The sequence below is a fragment of the Daucus carota genome, chromosome 9 (genome assembly GCF_001625215.2).
Source record: "Daucus carota subsp. sativus chromosome 9, DH1 v3.0, whole genome shotgun sequence".
NCBI classification, from domain to species: Eukaryota; Viridiplantae; Streptophyta; class Magnoliopsida; order Apiales; family Apiaceae; genus Daucus; species Daucus carota.
This window is the reverse complement of record NC_030389.2, coordinates 20,751,751-20,776,647: the sequence shown is the minus strand read 5'-3', so window position 1 is coordinate 20,776,647 and position 24,897 is coordinate 20,751,751. Positions and strand designations below refer to the sequence as shown.

Genomic DNA, 24,897 nt, shown 5'->3' with positions numbered 1-24,897 from the left:
AAGCGATACAGTAGAAATAATTTATGACCATAATTTTAAGTTATACAATTTTTATTCTTTCACAAAATTATTATTTTTTATTTTCAAGATTTTAATTTCATATATTCTTTAAAAAGTTTATTTAATTTCTTTTAATAAGTTTTATGTTTGACAATAAAAGATAAGTCAAGAATTTACGTTAAGTATAATGAAAATGATTATAATAAATATTTAACAATATCTGTAGCAATATTTTAATTTATTTTGACAGAAAATCGGTAGCAATATTTAAATTAAATATAAGAGAATTAAAAATTAATAAATAAGCATCGAATTAGTCGTAAAAAGGATGATAACGGATAGGAAGAAATTATTATTTTTAATTATGAATATAAAATTTAACTAACACATGCATTAAAACTTTAAAATGTGCATGAGATTTATATTTAATCAGAATCATTTATCAAATTTGAATCATTTTTGCGAATGAATGATAATTTCGGATGAATAATATTCTGAATAATTATGGGTCATTTTTTAAATTTAAAATCGATTATTTTGATGGCTAAATTTTTGTAAGAATATAACTTCATAATTATTAAATTTTTTAATAATAAAATATTTTATTCATTTAACAAGAATTTATAATCAAACTAATATTATGCAATACTATTATATAACTATACAAGATTAAAGATATACATTATATTACATTCAATTATTAAATATAAGGTTTAAAGCCAAAGGTGCAGTGGTGCAGAGATTTTCGTGTGCTTTTCCAGATTTTATAAATTATAAAATGAATAATATAAACGTGAAAAGAAATGATCCAGTTTACTTTTTTTCATTCACGGGTTAACAAAAACGGAGCTTTTAACATTTAGGACAGACTAGAGGTTGTATTAAATTCACGGTCAGCAGCACTTAAGGTTAGGTCATTATAATTAAAACAATAGAAGGCTAAGAAAGTAATTACTGGTTACTGCACAAAGTAAAATATTACTGCATTTAGCAACACCCTAACAATACACTCACCAGATCTGAATAGAAGTATAAAATGACGACAATACCCTCACCCCCAAATCAACAAAAAAATCAAAACCCAATTGTAACCCTAACATTTCATCAAAATCCCCAATCCACTTCGCTCACCAGGTCACTACTTAGCTACTCATTTTCATGTATACATACATGTTCTTTGTATCTATATACTCTTTAATTTCAATTCTTTTTCATTTAATTTCACTGAAATAATCAATTTCTGTATGTCTGTGCTGATAACTAGTTAGATAGATACAAGCCTTGTATGTATATGTCATGTGTGTTTATAATTGTGTATGAATGAGTTGGGGAATTTTAGTTTTTAGTAAATGTTGATGTTCAAATTGCTGAAATTTAAATAGTTTAGCACTGTAATGTACTCGTTGAGACTCGAATTCTCAAACTTGAGTTATTAGTAGCTGAATGAATTTAAGTGGATTAAGCGTGTAAGAAGTTAGTATAAATCATTTGATCATAAGGATATTAGGGTGTTTGTATTGAGTAAACGAGAAAAAATCAATTATTAGTGCGTGGTTGATTTAGTGCGTATTGTACAAACCCTTTGCTGAACTTCGAGTCTGTGATTTGTACTTGTTCATTTACAACCTAGCTGAAATATGCAGCAAGTGCGATATAGGTTAGGTACTACAAATAACACCTGTTGAGACAAGCTTGGTAGTAGAACTTTAATTTTACAGAAAAAGTTAACGTATTAAGGTGCATATGTGAGTGTGTGATATTTGATCTTAATGTTTATGACGTGTATTATGTAAGTGTGCATATGTTGTCACTCTGTCTTCTTTGCCTGGGGCCTGTTTGTATCGGCAAATGATTTGGATGATTAAAAAAAGAAAAATTGTAATTGGGGCTTTTAAAAGATATCATTAATTCATCCTGGTAGAATTAATACATATCTAGCAAGTATTGGGGTGTTTTCTGCTAGAGTGGATCTGGCGATGCTACACTTTCTTAGAAGCCAAGTGAGTACAGCTTTAAGTGGCCAAATAACAATGTTTTACATGTTAGCTGTGATAGAAACATTAATGTGTGTGTGACTTCTACTGTAATTACTTTTTGGAAAAATTAATGATATCTTACTTTTGAATTTTCCACAGTTCATATGTACCATTTTTGATTGGATTTCACGTGGAGGATCTTACATTGTGTTGCATTCAAGTAATATAGAACAATCTTACTATCATTTTAGTTACCTCTTAAACGTCAGTAATTGCTAGAACGACTGATGGTTTTTAAGAGGTCAGTTGTTGCAAGTTAAGCTATGGAGGAACAACCTTTTATTGTTGGTCAAGAGTTCCCTGATGTCAAGTCCTTTAGGAATGCAATTAAAGAAGCTGCGATTGCACAGCACTTTGAGCTTCGCATCATAAAAAGTGACCAGGTACGCTACTTTGCCAAGTGTGCTGCGGAAGGTTGTCCCTGGCGGATACGAGCAGTTAAGCTTCCCAGTGCTCCAACATTCATTATAAGAAGCATCGCAGGGCCACATACTTGTGGTAAAAATGCCCAAAATGGACATCACCAAGCTTCTGTTGATTGGATTGTGAGTTTCATAGAGGAACGCTTACGAGATAATATGAATTACAAGCCCAAAGATATTTTGCAGGATATACATAAACAATATGGGATCAGCATACCCTACAAACAAGCCTGGCGTGCCAAGGAGCGTGGCCTCCAAGCAATTTACGGCTCTTTTGAAGAAGGATACTTTCTCCTCCCCGCATATTGCAAGCAGATCAAAACAACCAATCCTGGTAGTATAGTGGAAATATATACTACTGGTGCAGATAACCGATTCCACAGGCTCTTTGTATGTTTGTACGCTTCTATCTATGGGTTCCTGAATGGTTGCTTGCCAATCATTAGCCTTGGTGCTCTCCATTTGAAGAGCAAATACCTTGGGACATTATTGTCAGCGACTTCTTATGACGCTGATGGTGGATTTTTTCCACTTGCTTTTGCGGTTGTTGATGCGGACAATGATGAGAGCTGGATTTGGTTTTTATCAGAGTTGTACAAGTCTCTAGAGATGAACATAGATAGAGTTCCACAGCTTACCTTTCTATCAAATGGACAAAAGGGCATTATAGAGGCAGTTAAAAGAAGATTTTCAAGTTCTTATCATGCAATTTGTATGCGCCATATGAGTGAGGCCATTGGCAAAGAGTTCAAGAATTCAAGACTCAGTCATCTCTTGTGGAAAGCTGCATGTTCCACCACCGCCATTGGTTTCAAGGAAAAGATGGCAGAAATTGAAAACATGTGTCCAGATGCAGCAAAATGGCTTCAACAGTTCCCTCCGTCACAATGGGCGTTGTTATATTTTGAAGGAAAGAGATATGGTTATCTCTCTTCCAATATCGATGACTTCAACAAATGGATTCTTGAAGCTCGAGAGTTGCCCCTATCTCAAATTATTGAAAGGATTCACATTAAATTGATTTCAGAATTTGAAGAAAGACGGATAAAGAGTGTTTTATGGTTCTCTGTGCTTGCCCCTTCTGCTGAAAAACGTTTGATGGAAGCAGTGGACCTTGGTTCTTCATATCAAGTCCTTCGCTCTGACGAGGTGGAATATGAGGTAATATCAGCAGAAAGATCAGAAATTGTGAATATAGGCACCCATTCTTGTTCTTGCCGTGATTGGCAGCTGTATGGCATACCATGCTCCCACGCTGCTGCTGCTCTCCTCTTTTCTAGAAAAGATATTTATGCTTTCACTGATAAGTTTTTCACCGTAAGTCGTTATAATGAAGCATATCTGGAAATTATACATCCTCTTCCCAGCAAGATTGAATGGCAGAAGGATGCTCTACCTTCTTTGGAAGATGACACACCTGCGGTAAGGCCTCCAAAGTCCCGCAGACCTCCTGGAAGGCCTGAAAAGAAGAAAATGTGCATAGAGGACCTAAATCGTGAGAAGCACACTGTTCATTGTAGTCGGTGCAACCAATCAGGACATTACAAGACAACTTGCAAATTAGAGACTGCCAAGAATCTGGAGCAGTGCTAGCTTTTAGATCTAAGTCACCAGAACTCTAGGTCCGTGTAACATGTAGAAATTAGTGATAAGTCAGTGTTTGTGCAACTAATACAAGTTATAGAGGTGTTGTAAGATATGACATTGTCATTGTAATTATAAATGTATCATCTTCGAACATCATCAAAGAGATTCGAGAATTAGAAGCCTGGAAAATGATTACCTACAATTAGATTTAAATAATAACAAACGCGAATTTCTTGAAAATGCATCCCGAGAATTTTCCAATGCTATACATCTCATACGACATTTTGTAGATTCATATCCTTTTCGCACCTCATTAGAGATCCGTTTTCATGTGATATATGAAACTGAGTCGTTTCTTCTTGACCAGCACTTTTGGCCATTACCTCAGAAATGTCAAAGGTGGTCATTTCCGCAATTTTTCGAGGTATCATGGATAATGAGCACAACATTTAACTTGGGGAAAAAAAGTTACAACTTTCAGTTTTGCATTCCATGGTAACACAGGCACAAAATTCAACAGTATTATTTCCTGATAATCTACTACACAACTTCAGTTCTCAATCAGGAATTTGAATGCAGAGACCTACTCCTAGGTATTATCCCCTTATTGTTGTCATATCTCTACCCGTTCAATAGAACAGACGCTGAAATTTTCATGACGATAACTTGGCTTCTTCTCAAACACCTTAAATATCTATTAATAGTCTCCAAAAGCATAATAATTTAGATGCAGGCATGAAGTGTTCACTTGTATAGCTGCTTGAATCTTCTACATGCTTCAACAACATTTTCCCGATGACCAAAGGCACTTACCCTGACAAAACCTTCACCACCAGGTCCAAAACCACTACCAGGTGTGGTAACAACATGTGTCTTCTCAAGAATCTCGCTAAAAACATCCCAAGAACTTTGGCCAGGAAAGTGGATCCATACATACGGAGCATTCTTTCCTCCATAAACTTTGAAACCAAGCGAAATGAATGTCTCCATTATAATTTTGGTATTCTCCTTGTAGAACCCAATGACCTCTTGCATTGCCTGATAGAAAAATGTAGAAATCCATAAGTTCAAAAAAAAAATGATATGTTAATGTTGAACACTTCAGTTGCCAGACAACAGACTGAAGAAAAAAGGTTTTTTCACTCAAAAAAAAATGTTATCTTCCAGTATGTCATGATTAAATACTAGGCCTCCCAGGTACATAGTCATAAGGGTGCAACCAAAATCAGTTTCTATAAGGCGAGCCCTCTCAGGCCTCGGTTCAGTTTAGCTGATTACGTAAAAATTTAGACTTACATATGTTTTGATTTCCGTCAGACCCAAACAAATAAATGTGACAACATTTCCTTTTTCACGGTACAAATGCGGTTTTTTTTCCCTCTTGTCACCCAAATCAAATTGTCAACCCCCACCCCTTCATAGACAGACTATGATTATCTTAATGAACTAATATGATGGATTACAACAAAATGTTACAAATTTACCTCCAGGCCCTCTGGGGTAAGGCAGGCTAAACCACCAGCTTGGGAAATATTGGATGCTCCATTGAAACAAGTACACACAATGCGATTGAAGTCCTTGGCTACAGGAAATCCATCAGAAAATAAAAGATCTTTAGGAATTACAGTCCAACCTAGACGCACTCCAGTGAACCCAGCGTATTTGGAGAATGATGCGGTCTCAATTGCAACCTGAAACATTCAGAGTTCAAATAATATGGTCGAGTATAAAGCTGGCTACTCTCTATTAAAATACTATACTAATCTGAACAGAAATTTTTTAATACAAACTTAGGTGAAAAGGCGTATTAAAGGACACCCTGGCCTGCCTAGGATTTTCCTAGGAACCTGCCGACTAGCTCCATGGTGTTCAGCTTAAGACTGACTTGTGATAACCCTTTGACCATAGACATTGACCAATACGGTTAATAATATCAAGTCAATTAGTGATATGCGGAACACTTCTATCTTTAACAAAATAAAAGATATAGAAAATGTCTCTCACATAAGGGTACGGATACTAAACTTGTGTGAGAAAGTGATGTGATGCCATAGTATTAGACTATTAGTATTCATTTGGCCAGAATTAATTTAAAAGAGTGATGTAATTGTTGACACCAACATACTATGGTATTCTTAGTTGTTTTCATACTGAAGGTCATGCCCATTAAATCTGTCAAATGTAGACGACGAGAACCGAAAGATAAACCCAGTAAAGGCAAACAGAAAGAGCTTATATATCACATATATAAATATAACGACGTAATACTGCATACATTGCAAAGTCAATAATCAATATATTTTTTTCATTTTCCTTGGGCTATTGCATGAACATGTGCTGAAGAAGAGTAAATACTACCAAGAGGAGAAATAAAGTCTTTCGAGGAACGATTAAACTAGAGTTTAAAGCTTACCTCTTTTGCTCCAGGGATTTCAAATATAGACTTTGGGTAATCATCAGACATATACATCGCATATGCAGAATCATAGACGATAATTGACCCATTCTTTTTAGCAAACTGTACTAATTGTGTCAGTTGCTCTCTAGATGCAGCGGCACCAGTTGGATTGTTGGGTGAGCAGAAAAAAATGATGTCGGTTCTTGAAACAGTGGACAGATCAGGAAAGAAACCATTTTCTGGGGTGCACCTCATGTACTCAATGTTGGAGAACTTCTCAACATCCTTCTGGTACTGACCAGTCTGGCCCATAATGACACTCGAATCAACATAGGCCTGCATAATGGAGTTCAAGAACGCTGAAAAACAAAGTGGTAGAGAATATACTTATTTCATTATCTCAATCTTCTGCTTTTCTGTACATGTAAAACAGCCCTATTATAATATTTAACGATTTACAGGCTAGTGAGAAAAAGATTTCAGGTTGCTTATAGTGCAAAATTTTCAAGCACTACATGAACTGAGATTGTGATTGGTGCTATCATGTACAAGCTCATACTGAAAGAAGCATCGAATCCTTTAGATATAACTTAAAGCTTAACAGAACATTTATAAAAGCGAATACACAGACAGAGAAAGATTAACCCTCGCAAGATGAGAAAAACATAAATACTAACGAGAGTAAAACTCTAAAGCGAGCTACATTCAATATAGGAGTGCAAATCTAGCTCATTATGAACTTATAAGTAGCGTGGAAGCAGAATAGTTTCATATAGTAATCATCAAATCATAATTTCAAATTCTTATAATTATTAGTACACACTAAAAAGGAACCCATCAACTAATAATGCACATAGTGATGGTGTCAGGAACTGGTATGTTTCTGACCTAGTTTGGGACTTCGTTTGGTGTTTTCTGTTTGTATAAGTGCAGAAATAGAGTAATAACAGAGAATTGAGATGAGAATAGACAGAAATAGAGATGAGAAACAGAGTTTAGATGAGAAGAGCAAGAAAACCTAGAGAGAGAAAGTAGTTATAGAGAGAGAAGTTTTGGAGGCAAAAGCCAATTTTCATATCATAACAGAATGAAAGTTTTACATCAGTTTTTATAGACATATCAGCATAGCAGACTTATAACTAATACCATAGAATGACCAAAGTACCCTGACTATCATACTCTCCTTACTATACTGCTACTACTATAGTACTAATACTACTAGTATTATGCTGATACTAGTCTTGTCCTAACATTCCCCTCCCCTTGAATTACACCATGTCCTCATGGATGTGCAACTAAACTCCTGGAACTTGACTTGTTCTAGCATCTGAGTCTTCATACATTCTGCTCAAAGCATCAGCCACATTATTTTCAGCCCCCTTCCTGTATACAATAGTGTAGTTGTATCCCAAGAGCTTGCTGATCCACTTTTGCTGCAACAAGTTAGTAACCTTCTGCTCAGTAAGGTACTTTAAAGCCCAATGATCAGTTTTAATGATAAAATGCTTATCCATTAGATATTGCCCACTTCTTCACAGCTGTAACCACTGCCATCAATTCTTTCTCATAGGTTGACATGGCTTGACCCTTTGGCCCTAAGGCTTTACTAAAGTAGGCTAGTGGATGGCCTCCTTGGGTTAAAACAGCCCCAATCCCAGAGTTAGAAGCATCTGCTTCTACTGTGAACTGCTGAGTATAATCTGGCAATCTAAGGACAGGAGTATTGGCCATGGCTGCCTTTAATGCCTCAAAAGCTGCTGTAGACTCATCAGTCCACTTAAAATTGTCCTTCTGCAACAAATTAGTTAAAGGTTTGGCAATAATGCCATAATCTTTAACAAATTTCCTGTAATATCCACTCAACCCCAAAAATCCTCTTAAAGCCTTGATGTTCTGAGGAATAGGCCAGCCTAGCATATCTGTCACCTTACTTCTATCCACTGCTACTCCCTCAGGAGTGATAACATGACCAAGATAAACCACCTGCCTCTTCATAAAGTCACACTTAGATTGCTTAGCATACAGCTAATGTTGCCTCATAACTTCAAATACCTTCCTCAGGTGTTGTGTGTGATCTGATGCAGACTTAGAATATACCAAGATGTCATCAAAAAACACCAAGGTAAACTTTCTCAAAAAGGGAGCAAAGACCTGATTCATCAGATGCTGAAAGGTTGCAGGAGCATTAGTGAGCCCAAAGGGCATCACTGTAAACTCATAGTGTCCCAAGTGGGTCCTAAATGCAGTTTTTTCAATGTCTTTGCTCTTCATTCTAACCTGATGATAACCAGCTCTTAAATCCAACTTAGTAAAGTACTGGGCTCCATTCAACTCATCTAGGAGATCATCAATAAGTGGAATGGGAAACTTGTTCTTAATAGTTAGAGAGTTCAGCTTCCTGTAGTCAATACAGAATCTCCATGATCCATCTTTCTTCTTTACCAGCAGAATAGGAGAAGCAAAAGGGGAACAACTAGGCCTGATGATCCCAGATTCTAACATTTCTGACACCAACTTTTCAATCTCATTCTTCTGCTCATAGGAACTTTTGTAAGGTCTAATAGAAAAAGGCTGAGCTCCCTCTTTTAGCTCTATGTTATGTTCAATCTGTCTATGGGGAGGCAATCCTGTTGGAGCCTTGAATATATCTTCATATTCCAATAACAAGTTTGGTAACTCTTCCTTTTCTGCACTGCCATCCGCTGATAGCCCTTGTGCAGAGTGTAGCAGTCCTGGTGCTTGGCACACTTCATTTATCATGTACAGGAATCCATGACCTTGTCTCTGACAACTCCTGACAAATGCCTTAGCTGTCATTTGTTGTATTCTTGGTTTCAAGGGCTGTGAATTCCCTTGGAGTACCACCTCTTGCCCCTTGTATAGGAATTGTAAAATCAGCCTCTTATAGTCAAAAGTAACCAATCCTAGAGACCCCAACCAATCCACTCCCAAAACTAAGTCATAGCTTCCCCTAGGCAAGGTCCTAACTGGGAATGTGAATTCATGCTTCCCAACCTTCCAAGTAAAGCCAGCAGACTCATATTGACTTTCCAGTTGGTTTCCATTAGCAACTTGTACTTTCAGTGGCTGTGTCTGGACCAGCTCACACTTTAATTTGCCTGCAGTGTGCTCATCCAGAAAACTGTGAGTACTCCCTCCATCAATTAGTATTGAAAACTGATGTTTACCCCTTCTTCCTGTAAGTGTAATGGTTTTGTTGTGGTGGAGTCCCTCAATAGCATGCACTGACACCTCCATCTGCTCATTGTCTTCCACTTCCATGTCACTCTTTTCTCGCACACATCTCTGGCCTGAGCCTAATGTTTCAAGCCCTTCCTCATTTTCTTCTTTCTTCAGCATGAACAAACAAGGTTGGGTGCAATGGTGATTGATTCCATCTTTGTCCATACAGTAAGGACAAAACCCTTCTTTAATTCTTCTGTCTGCTTCCTGTGAAGTCAATCTGATTACATTAGAGAGTCTTGAGTTTCTTGATGTAATCTCTTGAATGTTGGCTAACTTTGCAGATCTGTCACTGCCTCCAGCTTGACCAGTCAATTTAGTCTCCTTAGTTTCCTCCCTAGCAGTTTTTCCAGAAGCTACATATTGCTTTGCTTGCCTATAGGCTTGATCTATACTTGAAGGTGCTAACATCCTCACAGTATCTCTGATTTGATCTTGCAATCCTCCAATAAAACTCTCTACAAAATACTCCTCTGTCAACTCAGGCATCCTCCCTCTGAGTTGTTCTTTACATTTTTCAAATTCATCAAAGTACAGATCCACTGTAGTGGCTTGATGTAACTGCTTGAATTTGTTATATAAGAGTTCTTGTTCCCATGATCCAAACCTAGCAGTGAATTGCTTGCAAAATTCCAGCCATTCCAAGCTATTCTTCCCCACTATATATACTTGAAACCATTTCCTGGCTGTCCCTTGCAGGTGCATACCAGCCACTGCAACTCACTTGGAGTCATCAACTCCATATACTGAAAAATACTGCTCACAATCCTGGAACCACTCCACTACTCCCAAGCCTTCTGTAAACCTAGGAAAATTCAGCTTGAGGTGTTGCAAGGACTCCAGTTTCACTGTCTTATTTTCCCCTGACTTAACCTTGGCAGCAGGACTTTCAATCTTCTTTGATCTCCTGGAAGCCTTCTTCTTCACCAGAAGATCTATCTTCTGTGCAGCCAAGTTAATAGCCTTTTCTAACTCCTGAAATCTTTTGTTAGATTTCTCCTTATAGAGTTCAACTTGCTCTTGCAATTCTGGAGTCAACTCATAAGAAATCTGCTCATCCTCCATTGTTATGCACAGTCTTAGTATCAACCACAACACTTCAACTCTTCTAAGATCTACAGTAATTCTTCCCAGGCAATTACTCAAACACTTGACTACTAGCAACTAAACTACAGTACAACACCAGAATCAATAGTCAGGCCTCTCACAACAATTCTTTTTGTACTTTTCTGTTGTAATAAGCTATAGCAACTATCTATTACTGTAATCTATCCACAATCAACTGAACTTCACTCCAAATTCACAGGAACAACCTCACAATCACAGATCTGATGAGAACAGTCAAGAAAACAGAGTACCTGACCTGTCTGATCTCAACTTCCAAACTACACCTGCGATTCCTGTGATTCTACAACCGCACAGCTCGCCTTTAACAGCACAGTGATATGGAAGCAGTAGTTGATCGAAATTTACAGCTCTGATACCAATTTGTCAGGAACTGGTATGTTTCTGACCTAGTTTGGGACTTCGTTTGGTGTTTTCTGTTTGTATAAGTGCAGAAATAGAGTAATAACAGAGAATTGAGATGAGAATAGACAGAAATAGAGATGAGAAACAGAGTTTAGATGAGAAGAGCAAGAAAACCTAGAGAGAGAAAGTAGTTATAGAGAGAGAAGTTTTGGAGGCAAAAGCCAATTTTCATATCATAACAGAATGAAAGTTTTACATCAGTTTTTATAGACATATCAGCATAGCAGACTTATAACTAATACCATAGAATGACCAAAGTACCCTGACTATCATACTCTCCTTACTATACTGCTACTACTATAGTACTAATACTACTAGTATTATGCTGATACTAGTCTTGTCCTAACATGGCATCTAAAATCATCAATTAAAATCTCAAATTAGTACTTCAAAAAAAAATCTTATATAATTGTCCCACCGAACATACGTGCATATGATATACATTCGAGCATTGTGCATGCCCATAAGAAGGAACTGTGGGGGTGGGGGCGGGGGCGGGGCCAGGGGGGATCGAATGCCTAGTTATAGTTGCTGAAAAAAAACATCAATTTTCTTGAGAATCACTGTATTATGTCGGCCACTTAAATTTTCCGAAAGTAAATTGTCAAACAAATAGGACTGACATGATCTGTAATACAAATTAAGAACCTAGCAATTAGTCAAGCTGAAATCCATCTTAAACTTCAGGAATAAATGAATTATATGTTTAACAAAGTAGAAAATATTACAAAAGACATGTAAAGCGTTATACCGGGTATGATGGGTCTTGTACAGCTATTGTCACGTTAGACCCAAAAACGACCTGCCAGACAGGAAACAAAAAGTATTATTCAGTGACAGTTTTTCTTTTCAAATAAAATAAAAAAAATTCACCTGATGCAGTCATAAGCTCGGATAAGAAGTATACAGTACATACCTAAATCCTGATTCTACGAAACTTAAATTAAACACATCAAAAACCCAACATACCTGAAGGCGAGAAATATCACACTTTGCACCATCAGATACGAATACATCATCTGCCTCTATCCCAAGGTTTGCATAATATTCTGAACAGATTGCTGCTCTCAATGGCTGGTCAGATCAGTCAGTTGTGTTAATATTCAATAAGTCATATTCCTGACTACACATAGTGTATATAGAAAGTGGAAACTCCACTTTGAACACCCAGTTTTCGAAAAAGATGCATTTAATGACAATGAAACAATATCATTAAATATTTTAAATGGTTTAGGAAGTTCAAGACTTTAAGAATGTGCAAATGCTTTTTAGTTCTAGTATATCCAAATTACTAAACTTTTCCATTTTATTTATTACGTCAATGTTTTAATGTACGGTGCCATAATAGCACATAGTAATTAGGATATATATTAGTTGGACCAAGATGTGGACTTGCTCTGTGGATCATGAGTAGAGAATGTCAAGTCCAGTCACGCTGATTTTCGTTATATGGAGCTTGTGACATAAAAAAAATTAAACTCCATACTTTTATGCCCGAGAGGAGCTCTAATTGCTTCTATAGGTGCAGCTAATTTAATACACATGTCAATCATATAACTACATTACTTACTCAAAATTAGATAAAAAGATAAATAAAAGAAACAAGAAATCACTAAAAAATAACAAAGCACCTCAATGTAAATATGCAGGTATGTATAAGTATAAATATATGATGACTCATTTTGAACTAGAATGGAAATGAGTAAACAATCACTAGAGACCGAATTAATATAACATACTTTTTCGCCTTGTTCAGCTCCATAACCACTGTATCCTTCTCGCGTTGAAAGTGCATATGCTTTCTGCCAAAGTGAAATTCAAGATTTGGTATAAAAAAAGTATTACAAATAAACAAGTGAAAAACACTGTAATTTCACGCCATTAAGAATATTCCTTTTACATTAGTATGAACAAGAAAATATTACAAATTCCATCCAGTGACTTTGTTTGAACATATGAAAAGGCTATAGGAAATAAAGTGTATGCCATGAGCTCTTAATTTCGCAAGAAAAATGAACTAACTGTGATAGAAGCAGCAAGATGAACTACACCTTAGCCATTGCAGATGTAATAACCTCAGGAATCGGCTCAGTAGTGTCTCCGATACCAAGGCTTATTACTTGTGCATCAGGGTACTTTAATAAATGTGCTGTCTTCCTTCGAGCGACCTAATATTCCAGGGAAAAATTAAACTATCAAAAATCAAATTCGAGAAAATGAGATTGTCAATAAGAAGAAACAACTTTCGTATACTATATGCTATATGGAAGGGAATCAGTGTAGAGCAAAAGAAGACTACATTAGTTAAACAGCAAGCTGATTATAGATGCCATAGTCCAGAATGACAAGAAGAATGCTGTTTTTAGAACTTACTAATATTTTATCAAAAGAGACAGTACGCAAATCTGAACCTTTTTTTGAATATTGTATTATATACCTCAGAATCACTTAAATACTTGCAAACATTAGATTACAGCAAGTTTATAACAAACCTCAGGAAAAAGATACCCAGCTTGAAGTTTACCAATATTGAAATTGCGAGAAACCTTGGTTGTGTAAGCTACATAAAATGCAAAGCATTAGTCCCATCAAAAGAAGATAAATTTGTTCAATAAGCATCCAAGGACACTGACTTCTTCTCCCGAATGCTTTAGCGAAATGGTTATCCTCCATTTGCAAAAGCGTGAAAATAAAGTTCTAGTGAAAGGCATAGTAGCCTATCATTAACTTATAATACACTACATTATCTTTTTCCATTTACCTAAATCTTATTACAACTGTATCACCAAAAATGATGGGACAAGGTGTTCCCTAGCGATTCCAGCTTTTATGCAAGTAAATTTTAAACTGTTAAGGCCATGTTTGTTACATGAGAATATGAGATGAACTCTTAACTTATTTATCATAGTTTTTTATTACATTTCAAAAATAAATTATCCTATTGCCTAAATTTGAATCAATCTTTTCATCTCACCTGCAGTAATTATAAAACCTGTTAAGACAATGGGAATATAAAATTACCCCAAATGACCTAGAAAGAGATCAAAACTTGTTGTTGGGATTATTTTTAGGAGATATTTATTCATCAATTAAAAAATTATAAATATAGTGAACAGATTACAGTCCTTGCATCCAAAATCTCTCCAATTTGAGATAGACACCTAAATATTGAGGAATAAAATACAAGGGCAGTTTAGTCTTTGTAACTGCGTAGACATTGGGCTCTATATAAAGCCTCACTTAATTTCATTGTAAAGTGACTTTGAAAATGTAGTTCTTTTGAGATATATAACAGTAGAAAAACATCTTTTCATTGGCTGTTCTTGGCTCTTCCTTCAAGATATTAACAAAAAATTACTTAGATATATGTAAGTTAAAATTGTATCGAAGCCATCGATTCTCGAAGCCTAACAATTTCACTAGTACTATCCTTTTATGGTTGTTTTTAAGACGATGTTGGTGAAAACTCGATGACAACAATGAGTGTCAACTGTCAACAGTACACATAATTACAAATTACAAATATATCACAACTACAATATACCCCGGAGCCTTCATAAGAACTTATACTCAAAAAATGCAACACAAAAATGAGAAACTAATTAGCAATATACCAGTCTGTTCCGGAGTTGCAACACATTTACAGATTCCAGTGTACTTGGCAGGAAGCCACACATTTTTAGTTCTGCAATAAAAAAAAAACACAATTACAAATAACCCCACTTCAAATTTTAAAAATTGGTCTAATAAAGAAATAGTAAGCTACATAAGAGTCACGGAGGATGAGAAATGTAACCTGATAGTAGTGGATAGTTTGTGTTGGCCTAAGAAGGTACAACTTGATGATGAAATTGAAGTGGCTACATGATTATTTGGAATCACAGACATCTCGCTGGAATCTCGCTGGAGAGAGAGAGAGAGAGATGTAGTTGCACTCTTGAACTGAACCCAAGAGAAGGCAGAGAGAATAAGTAGCTGAATAGTGGCAGTAGTGCAGAAGTACTGTAAAGTGGCTACTAACCCTAGCTGCGGAGTGGACTCGATGATCATAAATTAAGGTTTTTATTGGATTGGGATTTTAAAGCATTTTTTGCATTCATGAAATTCGAGTGTATTCGATTGGGATTGTTTGAAATATTTAATTGGGATTTTAAATTATGCTACAAAATCTGGTGGTATTCAATTGGGATTTTAAATTATGCTTTAAAATCTCATGGTATTCAATTGGGATTGTTTAAAATCCATTAAAATCTGATGGTATTCAAATGCTGATGGATTTTTTTTCATTTCAAAAAATAATGGATTTTGTGGCATTCTTTAGTATATTTTAAATTTTTTGAAATCTCACCAAATTCAATGAGATTTTGAAGCATTGTACCTAAATCCTATCAACTCTGCGACATTTCATTAAGAATCCGCACAAAATCAAAATCCTATACAATCCATTAAAATCCATAGACTAAAAACAATACATTAAAATCTCAATCGAATACACCCCCGTAAGACCGTGTTTGATATGTCCATAATTTAACAATATTAAATTTACAAAAATAGTCTAAAATAATACTCCCTCCGTCCCATTTATGTGAGCTGGTTTGACTTTTACGGAGATTAAGAAAAAAGTGGTAAATGTAGTTGAAAAGTGGGTAATGTGGTGGGACCTATCAATATTTAATACTCCTTCCATTTCAAAAGAATAGTCGCTTTGACTTTGTGCACGTATTTTGAGGTGCAAAAAAACATACTTATACATGTTATTTTTGAAATTTTCTTTTTCTGAATAAAAATAGAGATTTTAAACTTTTATTCAGAAAAAGAATATTTCAAAAATAATGTGTAGAAGTATGGGTATTTTACACCTCAAAATACGTGCACAAAGTCAAAGCGACTATTATTTTGGAATGGAAGGAGTAGTAATAGATTTGAGATAGTGAAGGAAAGTAGTGGGTGTAATAGTATTTATTTAATAGAAAGAGAGTATAAAATATGGAGGTTGTGGGTGTAATAATAAAAAGTAGTGTTAAAAAATAGTAAGTATTATAGGTTCATTCTTTTTGGGACGTCCCAAAAAGGAAATGAGGTTACATAAAATGGGACGGAGGGAGTAATCATATTCGTAAATTTTCATTAATAAGGCTATCGTAAATTTTTATAAATAATTGAGTCGCATAAAAAGTTATGTGAAAATATTATAATATAATAAAATTTATTTCAATTGAAATTGTAAAATATTAATTTTATAAGAACATAACTTTGTATTTTGTCAAAAGAATATAAGTTTTATATTTACACTATTACACCCACCACATTTTTCCACCATCTCAAATTTATTATTAAAAATAAATGGGCCCCTTCACTATTCACACTTTTTATCTGCTTTACTCATTTTTACACTTTTTGGGACGTAGAGAGTACATTATATAATTCAATTAATCAAACATATAAGTCATTTTGCTTAATATAAAACTCTCCCTCAAGATTAGGGTTTGCAGTTTTGAGAGTTGACCTCTAAAATTCTAGCGGCGCCGCTTCTCCCTTCTTCAACCTTCATCCCCTCTACTAATTAATCATTTTCGGTCTTCCATTTTCTCTCCTATTTATCAGTTTTATCAATAAAACCAAGATCTAATCTTTTTGGGTGAGTTCTTATTGAGTACCTTGTCATCAAGGTCGTGCCCATCTTTCTGGGATGTTTGTGTTTGTTTTGATGTTTCTGTATGTTTTGTTATGAGATTCGTTAACATTTCTAAGAGGGAGTTACATGATATTTTGGGTGATCCATAAGGTTTGTATCAAATATGGCACGATAGTGAATATCGCAAGAGTTCACTTTCACGATATAAAATTGTTCATGTTTTAAGGTCATTTGTTGATCCAATATCAGTTGATGTGACTGATAATTATGAACATTGAGCTAAAGATGCAGCTACTTATGTGAAGGTCAATTGCGATACTGCTATGTTCACAATTGATATAGGTTGGATTGATCGAGATTTGATTGTAACATTTTTGGTTTAAAAAATTTAAATATCCTATTTGTTAAGCGATCTAAAAACAAAGCAGTTATATGTTTAGCTTTTTCATTTGTTTCTTAATAAGGTTGTAATTGACAGTTCGAGGGTTTATCTCGGCTGAGTTTCAGTTATATATTAAAATTCTTCGCTTTTCGTCAAAAAAAATCAAATATATAAAATATTATTAATTTGAGATATTTTTGGAAAATATTTCTATTATTAATATTATAGATTATAGATTTTTTATTCCTCCAATCCTCCTAGTACAGAAAAGAGCACACCGCTTAAAATAGAGTTTTTTAACAAGCAAAATACTAGCAAATAAATAGAAAGGCTCCTGACAAAAAAAATAGCAAATAAATGGAAAGGCTCCAAATAAAATTAAACCGAGGCAAACAGCTCTATTCTCTCTCCATTCTTCGTCTCTCTCAATCTCTCTCGATTTGATTAGAATCTCAAGCTCAAGTGAAAAGGGTCTTCAAGATTTGTAGTAATTTGCACCACCCAGATCTTCCAATCTTCATTCATCTTCGGATTCGTTTGCTAAAGGTGAGATTTTTAGGGTAAATAAACTGCTCCAGCATAAATTGTTGAATTTTTTAAATTCTTTTAGCGTTTATTCATATTTGATGTTGTTGTTGGTTGTTTCGTTTCTTTTCTTTTTGTCTTGTTGAATTATTCATTGGCAATTGGCAAGGTAATTTCGTGTAGATGAATTGGGAATATAGCAAATTATAGTAAAAATTATGCCTTTTTGATGTAATTGTTCTTTTATGAACTTAATTTTGTCATGAAACAATTGGAATTTAGTATTTGAGAAGAGGGGTAGAGTGAAGAACAAGATGACAATAAAGAGAATAACTCGAACAGGGGTATAGTTAAGAACAAGTGTTGACAATTGTGACGACCTGTATTTTAAGATATTATTTTATTATTTTTATTCATGATTATTCGAGAAAAATGAGGAATAAAATTTAATATTCTATTCAAGTTTGATAATTCTCAAAAATATTTGTGTAAATTATTTTCCGGGTCATTAGGTTATCGAAATTTTATTGTCGGTTAAATGCCATATTAAATATGTAAATTACTTGTTATATGATTTAACTATACTATGTGGATGTGATTTATGCCTATGTATATATTTGTTGCTTATTACTGTGTTGTTTTATAAATATTTAGGATCTCTTAAAATTGAAATTTTTATTTTACACAAATACAAAGATAATTTGAAAAATTATTTTAATTGCTCGATGGTGATCGTAAATATTCTTAGGAGTTTTTAAAATATTAAAAATCTTATTTCTATAAGGATATGATTTTTAATTAGTTTCTGCTAACTTCTAAATTTTGTATAAATTTCGAAAATGCTCTACAAATCCAGAAAATTTTATTTTATTAGTTTTATAATATTCCGGGATTTATAAAAATATTTCAGTAATTTTTGGAAGAAATTTCATTATGAGTTATCTTCATAAATGAGTTAAAAGCGGGTATAAGATAATTTGATTAATCAGTTTATACAAACAGATGACAGCTTGGTGATGTGCCACGTACTGCACACTTCTCCTTTCTTCTTGCCACGTACCCTTTTTCCCTCGATGCTTCTCTTCTTTTATTTCCCCTAATTACAAGACCCCAACCCCCATCCCTCTTGATTACTCTCAGATCTCACATCGCTCTCCCACTCCCGCACGTCAATCTCATTTTCGCAGAGAGCACCTCAGACACCGCTTTGATTTCTCAGCCGCCTGTCCTCCGTGTTTCCGACGAGCCACCGCTGCCGCCTTCCTTCTCCGGCAACTGATTTCTCCTTACTCGTGCTTTGTATATTGAGTGGGTACACCTCCATTTTCTTTTCATTAAAATCAGTATGTATGGATATATATACATGTGTGTATATATGTTGTGTCTTGTTAATAAGAAATTGGAATGATTTCAAGTGCTAAATTAGATAATTGAGTTTGAATCAGATTATATATATGTATATAATTGTGTTTTGATTAGTTGCGAAGAGAATTGATTTTAAGGATTAAGTTAGTTAATTTGGTGATTAGAAGTAAACAAGGTGGTATTGGCAATGACTCAATTTATATACTTGTATATATGTTTGTGTTTATGTGAATTAGGGAGTCTAATTGGAGTCTAACTTTGGGCATTTGTTGAAAAGGAAATGCTAAGTAAGGTTTGTGTGGTATTAAACTAAATAGTTAGGTGCGGTTTATTGTTGGGTACTTTAATTAATAAGAGTATGTGATCGGATATCAAAGCTTTTGTTGAAAACATGGGTACGAGTATTCTGATGGTGTAAATGTTTTCAAAATGGTGTTTTAAGAATTTAAGTATTGGGCTAAAAATTGTAGATTTACACATAATCGGTTAACTTTTAGGTTGCTGCTGATCTGTTTTGCAGTACGATTCTGGGCTCATAGAATCGAATTATATGCTTAATATTTGTGTGGTTATGTGCTCCTCATTGTCTAGTTTATGTGCGCGAAAGAATCGAATCGATTCGATTAGCGAGCTAGAAGATATGACCGTTTTAGTATAGTATGGTGCTAAAATTCTGGGCAGGTTTGTCCTGTTCCAGGCTCTGTTTTACTGCTTTAAACTTGGAGTTTCTTTCTGAAAATTTTACTGTAGGTTGGAATAATGTTTAGGAGTGTCTCATAAAAATTTCGTATTAAAATGATAAATTTTCAATTTATTAAATTCACAAAGCGAGGGCTGTTTGAACTATTTGCTCTAGTTTTCTTTCGTTGATTAGTGCATAGTATGAGGTTATACTTTGTTGGTTAGTGTTAATCATGTTTAACAGTAATATATGATTTCAGATCTATCTATGTAAGTGTTTATATTGTGGTAATGTGTTTTGTTGGTTTATTGAGTTGAATTGAATTTGTTAGTTGTTGAATAGTATAGAAAAACAGGTGGATAGTTCGATAAATAGAGGAGGTGCTGCCGAATTTTTATTAGAAATTATATATGTTTTACTATTTAAAGGATATTAAATAGTTAAGAATAAGACAACATGGTTGATTGAAACATGTTATGTGTTAACTATCATTGTTGACTTTTAATAGCTATAAAAGTTAATTGTTCAGCTATGTGCTATGTGTTTATCTGACTATGTGGTATTTAAATGCGAAGGGTAGTTATATATAGGTCTTAATTCTTTTCATAGTTAGTTAATTCGTCCGATCCGACTACTGAAATACTATTTTACTATCGTATAGAATGAACGAGACGTTGATCGAGGCATTGTTCGAGAAGTGACTGAAATGGGTTTCAGAAATAGCCTAGTAATGTTGCAAGTTGATTTAGGACGAAGATTTGTTATGAATAAAACCTTGTCAGAAGCTGGCAGAAAGGAATGATTATGCGACATATAGTGTTACTAAATTATTACGCTAAAGTTTATGAATTAATATAGCTAGAAAATATCACTTTTCTTGTATGGAAGTTAAAACATTGTTCACGGTGAAAATATATATTTCACAATTTTTAATGGATCGGGGCTCCGATCTGATTATCCATGATCCGAGTGGACCGGATATGGATTGACTTGTAAAATATCCGATTCCTGATCCGATCCGAATCCGATAAATTTAAATGGATTAGGATATGGATTTAGCTAGATCCGATCCAAATTCGATCCGTTTACAGGCCTACATGGATATCATATATGTGTTTTTTATATACTTGTAGGAAATGTTGTGATAATATGGATATTGTGTTTGACCGGAACCAGGGTGTTTGTCTGGGGTATGCTTTAGATTTGGAATGTTGTCCATTGGAGGGCTGATGGAATTTTTATGTTTTAAGGTCCTAACCTTTGGTCTATGTCTATCCTACAAGAGGTCTACGCAATGCTAGATGCAGAGGCGGACAATAGATCGATATGAAGTTATGAACATCATGAGCTGTCACGTAATAAAACCTTTTGTTACTGATACCTTCTTCTCGGTTCCTTTTTCTCCTTCTTCCATAACCTGAGCTCGGGGAAGGAAGAGATAAGAGGGCCCTTTGGAGAATGTGGTCAAAAATCCATAATAGAGTCCGACCACAACGACCGAATTAATTATCTTTATGCATAATGATACTAGATTACCTAGTTCAAAAGATTTTAAAGCAATCGCAAACCTCCCTTTTTCTTTTCTATTTTTCTTGATTTTTATATGATGATTTTTAAAATTTCCATACATAAAAAAGAAATCTAAAGAGACAGACTAGAAATGACATTTGTTATGTCAATGACACCAAAGGGATATTAAATGAATGGAATTGGGATGCTCAATTTACAGGATTTCTGTATCATGTTGTAGAATTCTCATTTCTTCTTCTTCTTGTTTTTTTTTCTGCTATTAGAATTGCCATCTTTTCTGTTTTGCTAAAATAGAATCGTCATCTTTATCTGTTAATCATGATATAACCATATTTTTTTGGTGAACTAACTGTTTTTATTTAACTTTAGAGTTTGCTTTTACGGCCTGGAGATGGATTTGCAGACGGAGAACAAGATAGCTGCAATTCTTATGAAAGAAGCAGCTGAATTGCGGCGACAGGCTGAGAAAGATGGTGTACATGCTTACCTGCGTCAGCCCAATGTCAGGGGTAGGCCAAATTCACGGTTTCTTACTGCAACTGTTCTGGGTGTTCAACAAGGTTAGTTCTGACACTTACATGCGCACTATTGTAGTTAGGGCTGTCGGCCAAATATACTCTTGATCACTGTTACTGCTCTAGGTGTATAACAAGATTGGTTCTCTTACTTGCATTATAATAATTAGGCCGTACAACTCATATGTTGAAGGAAACAGAAGTACATTTAGTGTTATTAATAAAGAAAATTTGCCAATTCTTGCAGTGATCTGGTTGTATCATTATTCATATAAAGATGGGTATGTTTCCCAACATCCAGGGTTATTACACCAATGGAATATATGCTGATTTCTGTATGTCATACTTTTCGGATGATATATGCGGTCACCTTCACTTTAATTGTAATCTTCCTTTTTTTTTTTGTGTCATTGAAAGAAATTAGACCTACCTCAAAGTTGATCAATAGAAGAAATGCCGATTCATGTGGTTGGTAAATCACAGCCCCTTTTTTATATGAAGATGTGCATGTTTTGAACCATTAAGTGTTATTCTATTGCTTGTTTTATAGTCATGGTTCTTTGAAAGAATTAACAGAAATATAAGGATTTGTCTATGAAATAAAAAGACAATGAGCCTGTTGTAAATGCAATAAATGGAGGTTCTTTGTCTGTTAAGTGTCTTCATTGGATATATATACAGAGAGAGATTCTTATTCTACTACAAACCCAACAGGAATATCACTGATTTTTAAAGCGAATATCACTAATTTCTCCATCACCACCGCCTCCGCCTCCACATCTCCACCCCTACCTCCTCCATGTCCACCTCCTCCATGCCCCCCGCCCCCTTCATGTCCACCTCCATTATCTCCACCATCGTCAAATCCACCACCACCAAAGTGTGGGCTGTACCCATCACCACCATACCCACCACCGCCACTATACCTATTTCCACTTGCACTACTCGTCGCGTAGGATTTAGCCTCTTTTCTTACCACACCGCCTCCAGTATCAATCTGGCCCTTTTCATGATCAGGATATATAGTTGGTAAATTAGCAACGGAGGCACCGTCGTAACTGTAGGCGACGAAGCCGGACTACTTGTAATCGTAGTATTCCTTGATTTATTGCGGCTACGACAAAAATAACTAGAGCGATAATAAATTAGAGTAAGACATGCTTCTGCGTTCATTACAGTATACCATACTACTGCATAAATCACTACCTTCTTAAAAGAAATCACCAATTTTTGTAACACAAATCACTATTTTCTGAAGTGAATATCACTAAATTGTACTAGTTTTTAGTTTGTATTTAAGAGTTGGTTTGTATTGGATTACTAGCCTATATATATGAGTGTTTGTGTTTTTGTGTGTGTGTGTTTCTGTGTATGAATGTATGTGCTTATGTGTATGTAGAATGCTTTCGTTTGACTATTCATAATGCTACTGGAGGTGATTACTTAGAAGTCGTAGTTTCACCTCCATGAACATGTATATCCTTTGTAGTTGCAATAGTCAACTCCTCTCTTTTTAGTTTATATATGAAATGTTAATTCTAAAAAATCGCAAAGAGCTATTATATAAATAATTTAAATACCCTATGTTGCCTGCTGGGTGGTTCACCGGAATCTTTAAAAATTATATTGCTTACTTATGTGTCGTTTACATGTCTTCACTCGTTTTCATGGCTTACTCTGATACTCTGTTCATTCATATAGCTAATCGAGCTGTGGAAGTTAATGAGATGTGGAGAATACGACAAAAAGAACAGGAGCTGGATAGTAGGTTACAAAGGAGACAGAGAGATCTACGCAGCTCAGATAGGAGCTACAGGGAGCAAGAAATGGATGATGGGTTAAAAAGAAAATGGAGTGATCAAAGCAGCAGTGGTAGGAGCTACAGAGATATTGAGGTGGATGATAGGCAGAAAAGAAGACGGAGTGATGAAAGCAGCAGTGGTAGGAGCCCCAAAGATAAGAACCATGATGGTGAAATGTCAAACAGAAGTAACCAGAGGTACTCTTTATCTGAAGAAGGATTGAAAGATGATGAGATCGAGAACTTTCTGCATTCAAGGTCAGTTGTTTTTTAGTACAGATTCTAATTTTTTATTTTGTGTGTATTTGTGTGTATCTCTTTATGGTTTGCTCTTAATTCTTATCAGTGTCTGGAAAATTATTCAGTTGAGTTACTTTTGATGGCTAAAGTCGATTGCTGGTGGCAGGGTCAAACGTGGGAGGGGTGCTGTCGGGTCACGAATGGATGAGACAGGGCCATATCTTCCCCCTTGCCAAGATTCCACTTTGGAACACTTCTCATTCGTTGACATGGTCTCTACTAAAGAAAGGGACCGTAGTGCTATTCTTGGTCCAGAAAAGCCTTCACAGTTAGTTTCCTGGAGCTCTTCTGATGAAGATTCTGTTCAGGAAAAACATAAAAAGTCAAAAAAAGTCAAGAAGGCTAGCTCCAGTGAGCGCAGTAGGAAGCACAAATCAAAAAGCAAGTCCAAGGATAGGAACAAGAAAAAAAGGAAGGAGGAGAGACGACATAGAAAACACAAGTAAGAGTTGTTTTTAATACCCATATCCAACTCGGTTTGAAGTGTCAACTTTGGTGGATATAAATGTTATTTGTCCATATAAAATGTATTGATGTATTACTAGGTTCTTTGTAAGATATGCTTATCAACGCGATGCCATGGAGCTATTTGATCTAGGACTTGTTTGATTTCAAATTATTAACATTTTTCATGCATAATTTCGCTAGTAGTCACCAGTCGGGATGATATTGTATTGTTAATGCACTTGGTTATTAAAAGTATAAACAGAAACATTTTTTTTTTTTTTTTGATTTTGTCATTATCCGAACTGTGGGGATAAATATACATTGTGTCCAGCATAGCAATGCATCAGGGCACCTCTCTAACAAGGCTGTTAGCTATTCTAGAGGAGCTATAAAGTGGGATTTGATTAAAACTTGCTGAGGCTAAACCTCTGGTTTTCTTTCCTGTGTTACGATTTGGGTACAGGAAACATCTGTTTTGTTTCCGTCAATGTTGTCTGTT

At 35.1% G+C, this 24,897-nt stretch overlaps 3 protein-coding genes across 5 annotated transcripts; 2 read left to right on the top strand and 1 right to left on the bottom strand.

The window, feature by feature from the left end:
• The first annotated feature begins 999 nt into the window (after window positions 1–999).
• On the top strand, window positions 1,000–4,206 carry LOC108202458 (uncharacterized). The gene is made up of 2 exons (XM_017370850.2): window positions 1,000–1,134; window positions 2,136–4,206. Exon 2 carries the CDS (start codon window positions 2,300–2,302, stop codon window positions 4,049–4,051), a length of 1,752 nt encoding a protein of 583 aa, XP_017226339.1. The 5' UTR covers window positions 1,000–1,134; window positions 2,136–2,299; the 3' UTR covers window positions 4,052–4,206.
• A 293-nt stretch (window positions 4,207–4,499) lies between these two features.
• On the bottom strand, window positions 4,500–15,266 carry LOC108202459 (LL-diaminopimelate aminotransferase, chloroplastic). The gene is made up of 10 exons (XM_017370853.2): window positions 15,013–15,266; window positions 14,831–14,901; window positions 13,709–13,776; window positions 13,268–13,384; window positions 12,956–13,018; window positions 12,186–12,290; window positions 11,968–12,018; window positions 6,459–6,779; window positions 5,530–5,736; window positions 4,500–5,083 (listed from the first exon to the last, which is right to left on the bottom strand). The coding sequence occupies exons 1-10, from the start codon at window positions 15,264–15,266 to the stop codon at window positions 4,790–4,792; spliced, it is 1,551 nt and encodes a 516-aa protein (XP_017226342.2). The 3' UTR covers window positions 4,500–4,789.
• A 2,307-nt stretch (window positions 15,267–17,573) lies between these two features.
• LOC108200528 (uncharacterized) lies at window positions 17,574–24,676 on the top strand. 3 transcript variants are annotated; one of them, XM_017368717.2, is made up of 5 exons: window positions 17,574–17,779; window positions 18,899–19,066; window positions 21,705–21,895; window positions 23,552–23,909; window positions 24,058–24,676. In XM_017368717.2, the coding sequence occupies exons 3-5, from the start codon at window positions 21,727–21,729 to the stop codon at window positions 24,395–24,397; spliced, it is 867 nt and encodes a 288-aa protein (XP_017224206.1). In that variant the 5' UTR covers window positions 17,574–17,779; window positions 18,899–19,066; window positions 21,705–21,726; the 3' UTR covers window positions 24,398–24,676. The 3 variants fall into 3 exon arrangements, with proteins under 3 accessions (XP_017224206.1, XP_063940888.1, XP_017224205.1); XM_064084818.1 differs by having other exon boundaries at window positions 18,899–19,070; XM_017368716.2 differs by lacking the exon at window positions 18,899–19,066 and having other exon boundaries at window positions 17,575–17,779.
• Window positions 24,677–24,897: the final 221 nt, after the last annotated feature.

Excerpts from the sequence above, each read along its gene's own strand:
- LOC108202458 (XM_017370850.2), top strand. The coding sequence starts at position 2,300 with ATGGAGGAACAACCTTTTATTGTTGGTCAAGAGTTCCCTGATGTCAAG.
- LOC108202459 (XM_017370853.2), bottom strand. The coding sequence starts at position 15,266 with ATGATCATCGAGTCCACTCCGCAGCTAGGGTTAGTAGCCACTTTACAG. Across the intron at positions 12,019-12,185 it reads GTGATATTTCTCGCCTTCAG|GTCGTTTTTGGGTCTAACGT; the intron begins GTATGTTGGGTT and ends CCTGTCTGGCAG. Across the intron at positions 6,780-11,967 it reads TACAAGACCCATCATACCCG|GCCTATGTTGATTCGAGTGT; the intron begins GTATAACGCTTT and ends TCCATTATGCAG.
- LOC108200528 (XM_017368717.2), top strand. The coding sequence starts at position 21,727 with ATGGATTTGCAGACGGAGAACAAGATAGCTGCAATTCTTATGAAAGAA. Across the intron at positions 21,896-23,551 it reads TGTTCTGGGTGTTCAACAAG|CTAATCGAGCTGTGGAAGTT; the intron begins GTTAGTTCTGAC and ends TCATTCATATAG. Across the intron at positions 23,910-24,057 it reads GAGAACTTTCTGCATTCAAG|GGTCAAACGTGGGAGGGGTG; the intron begins GTCAGTTGTTTT and ends TGCTGGTGGCAG.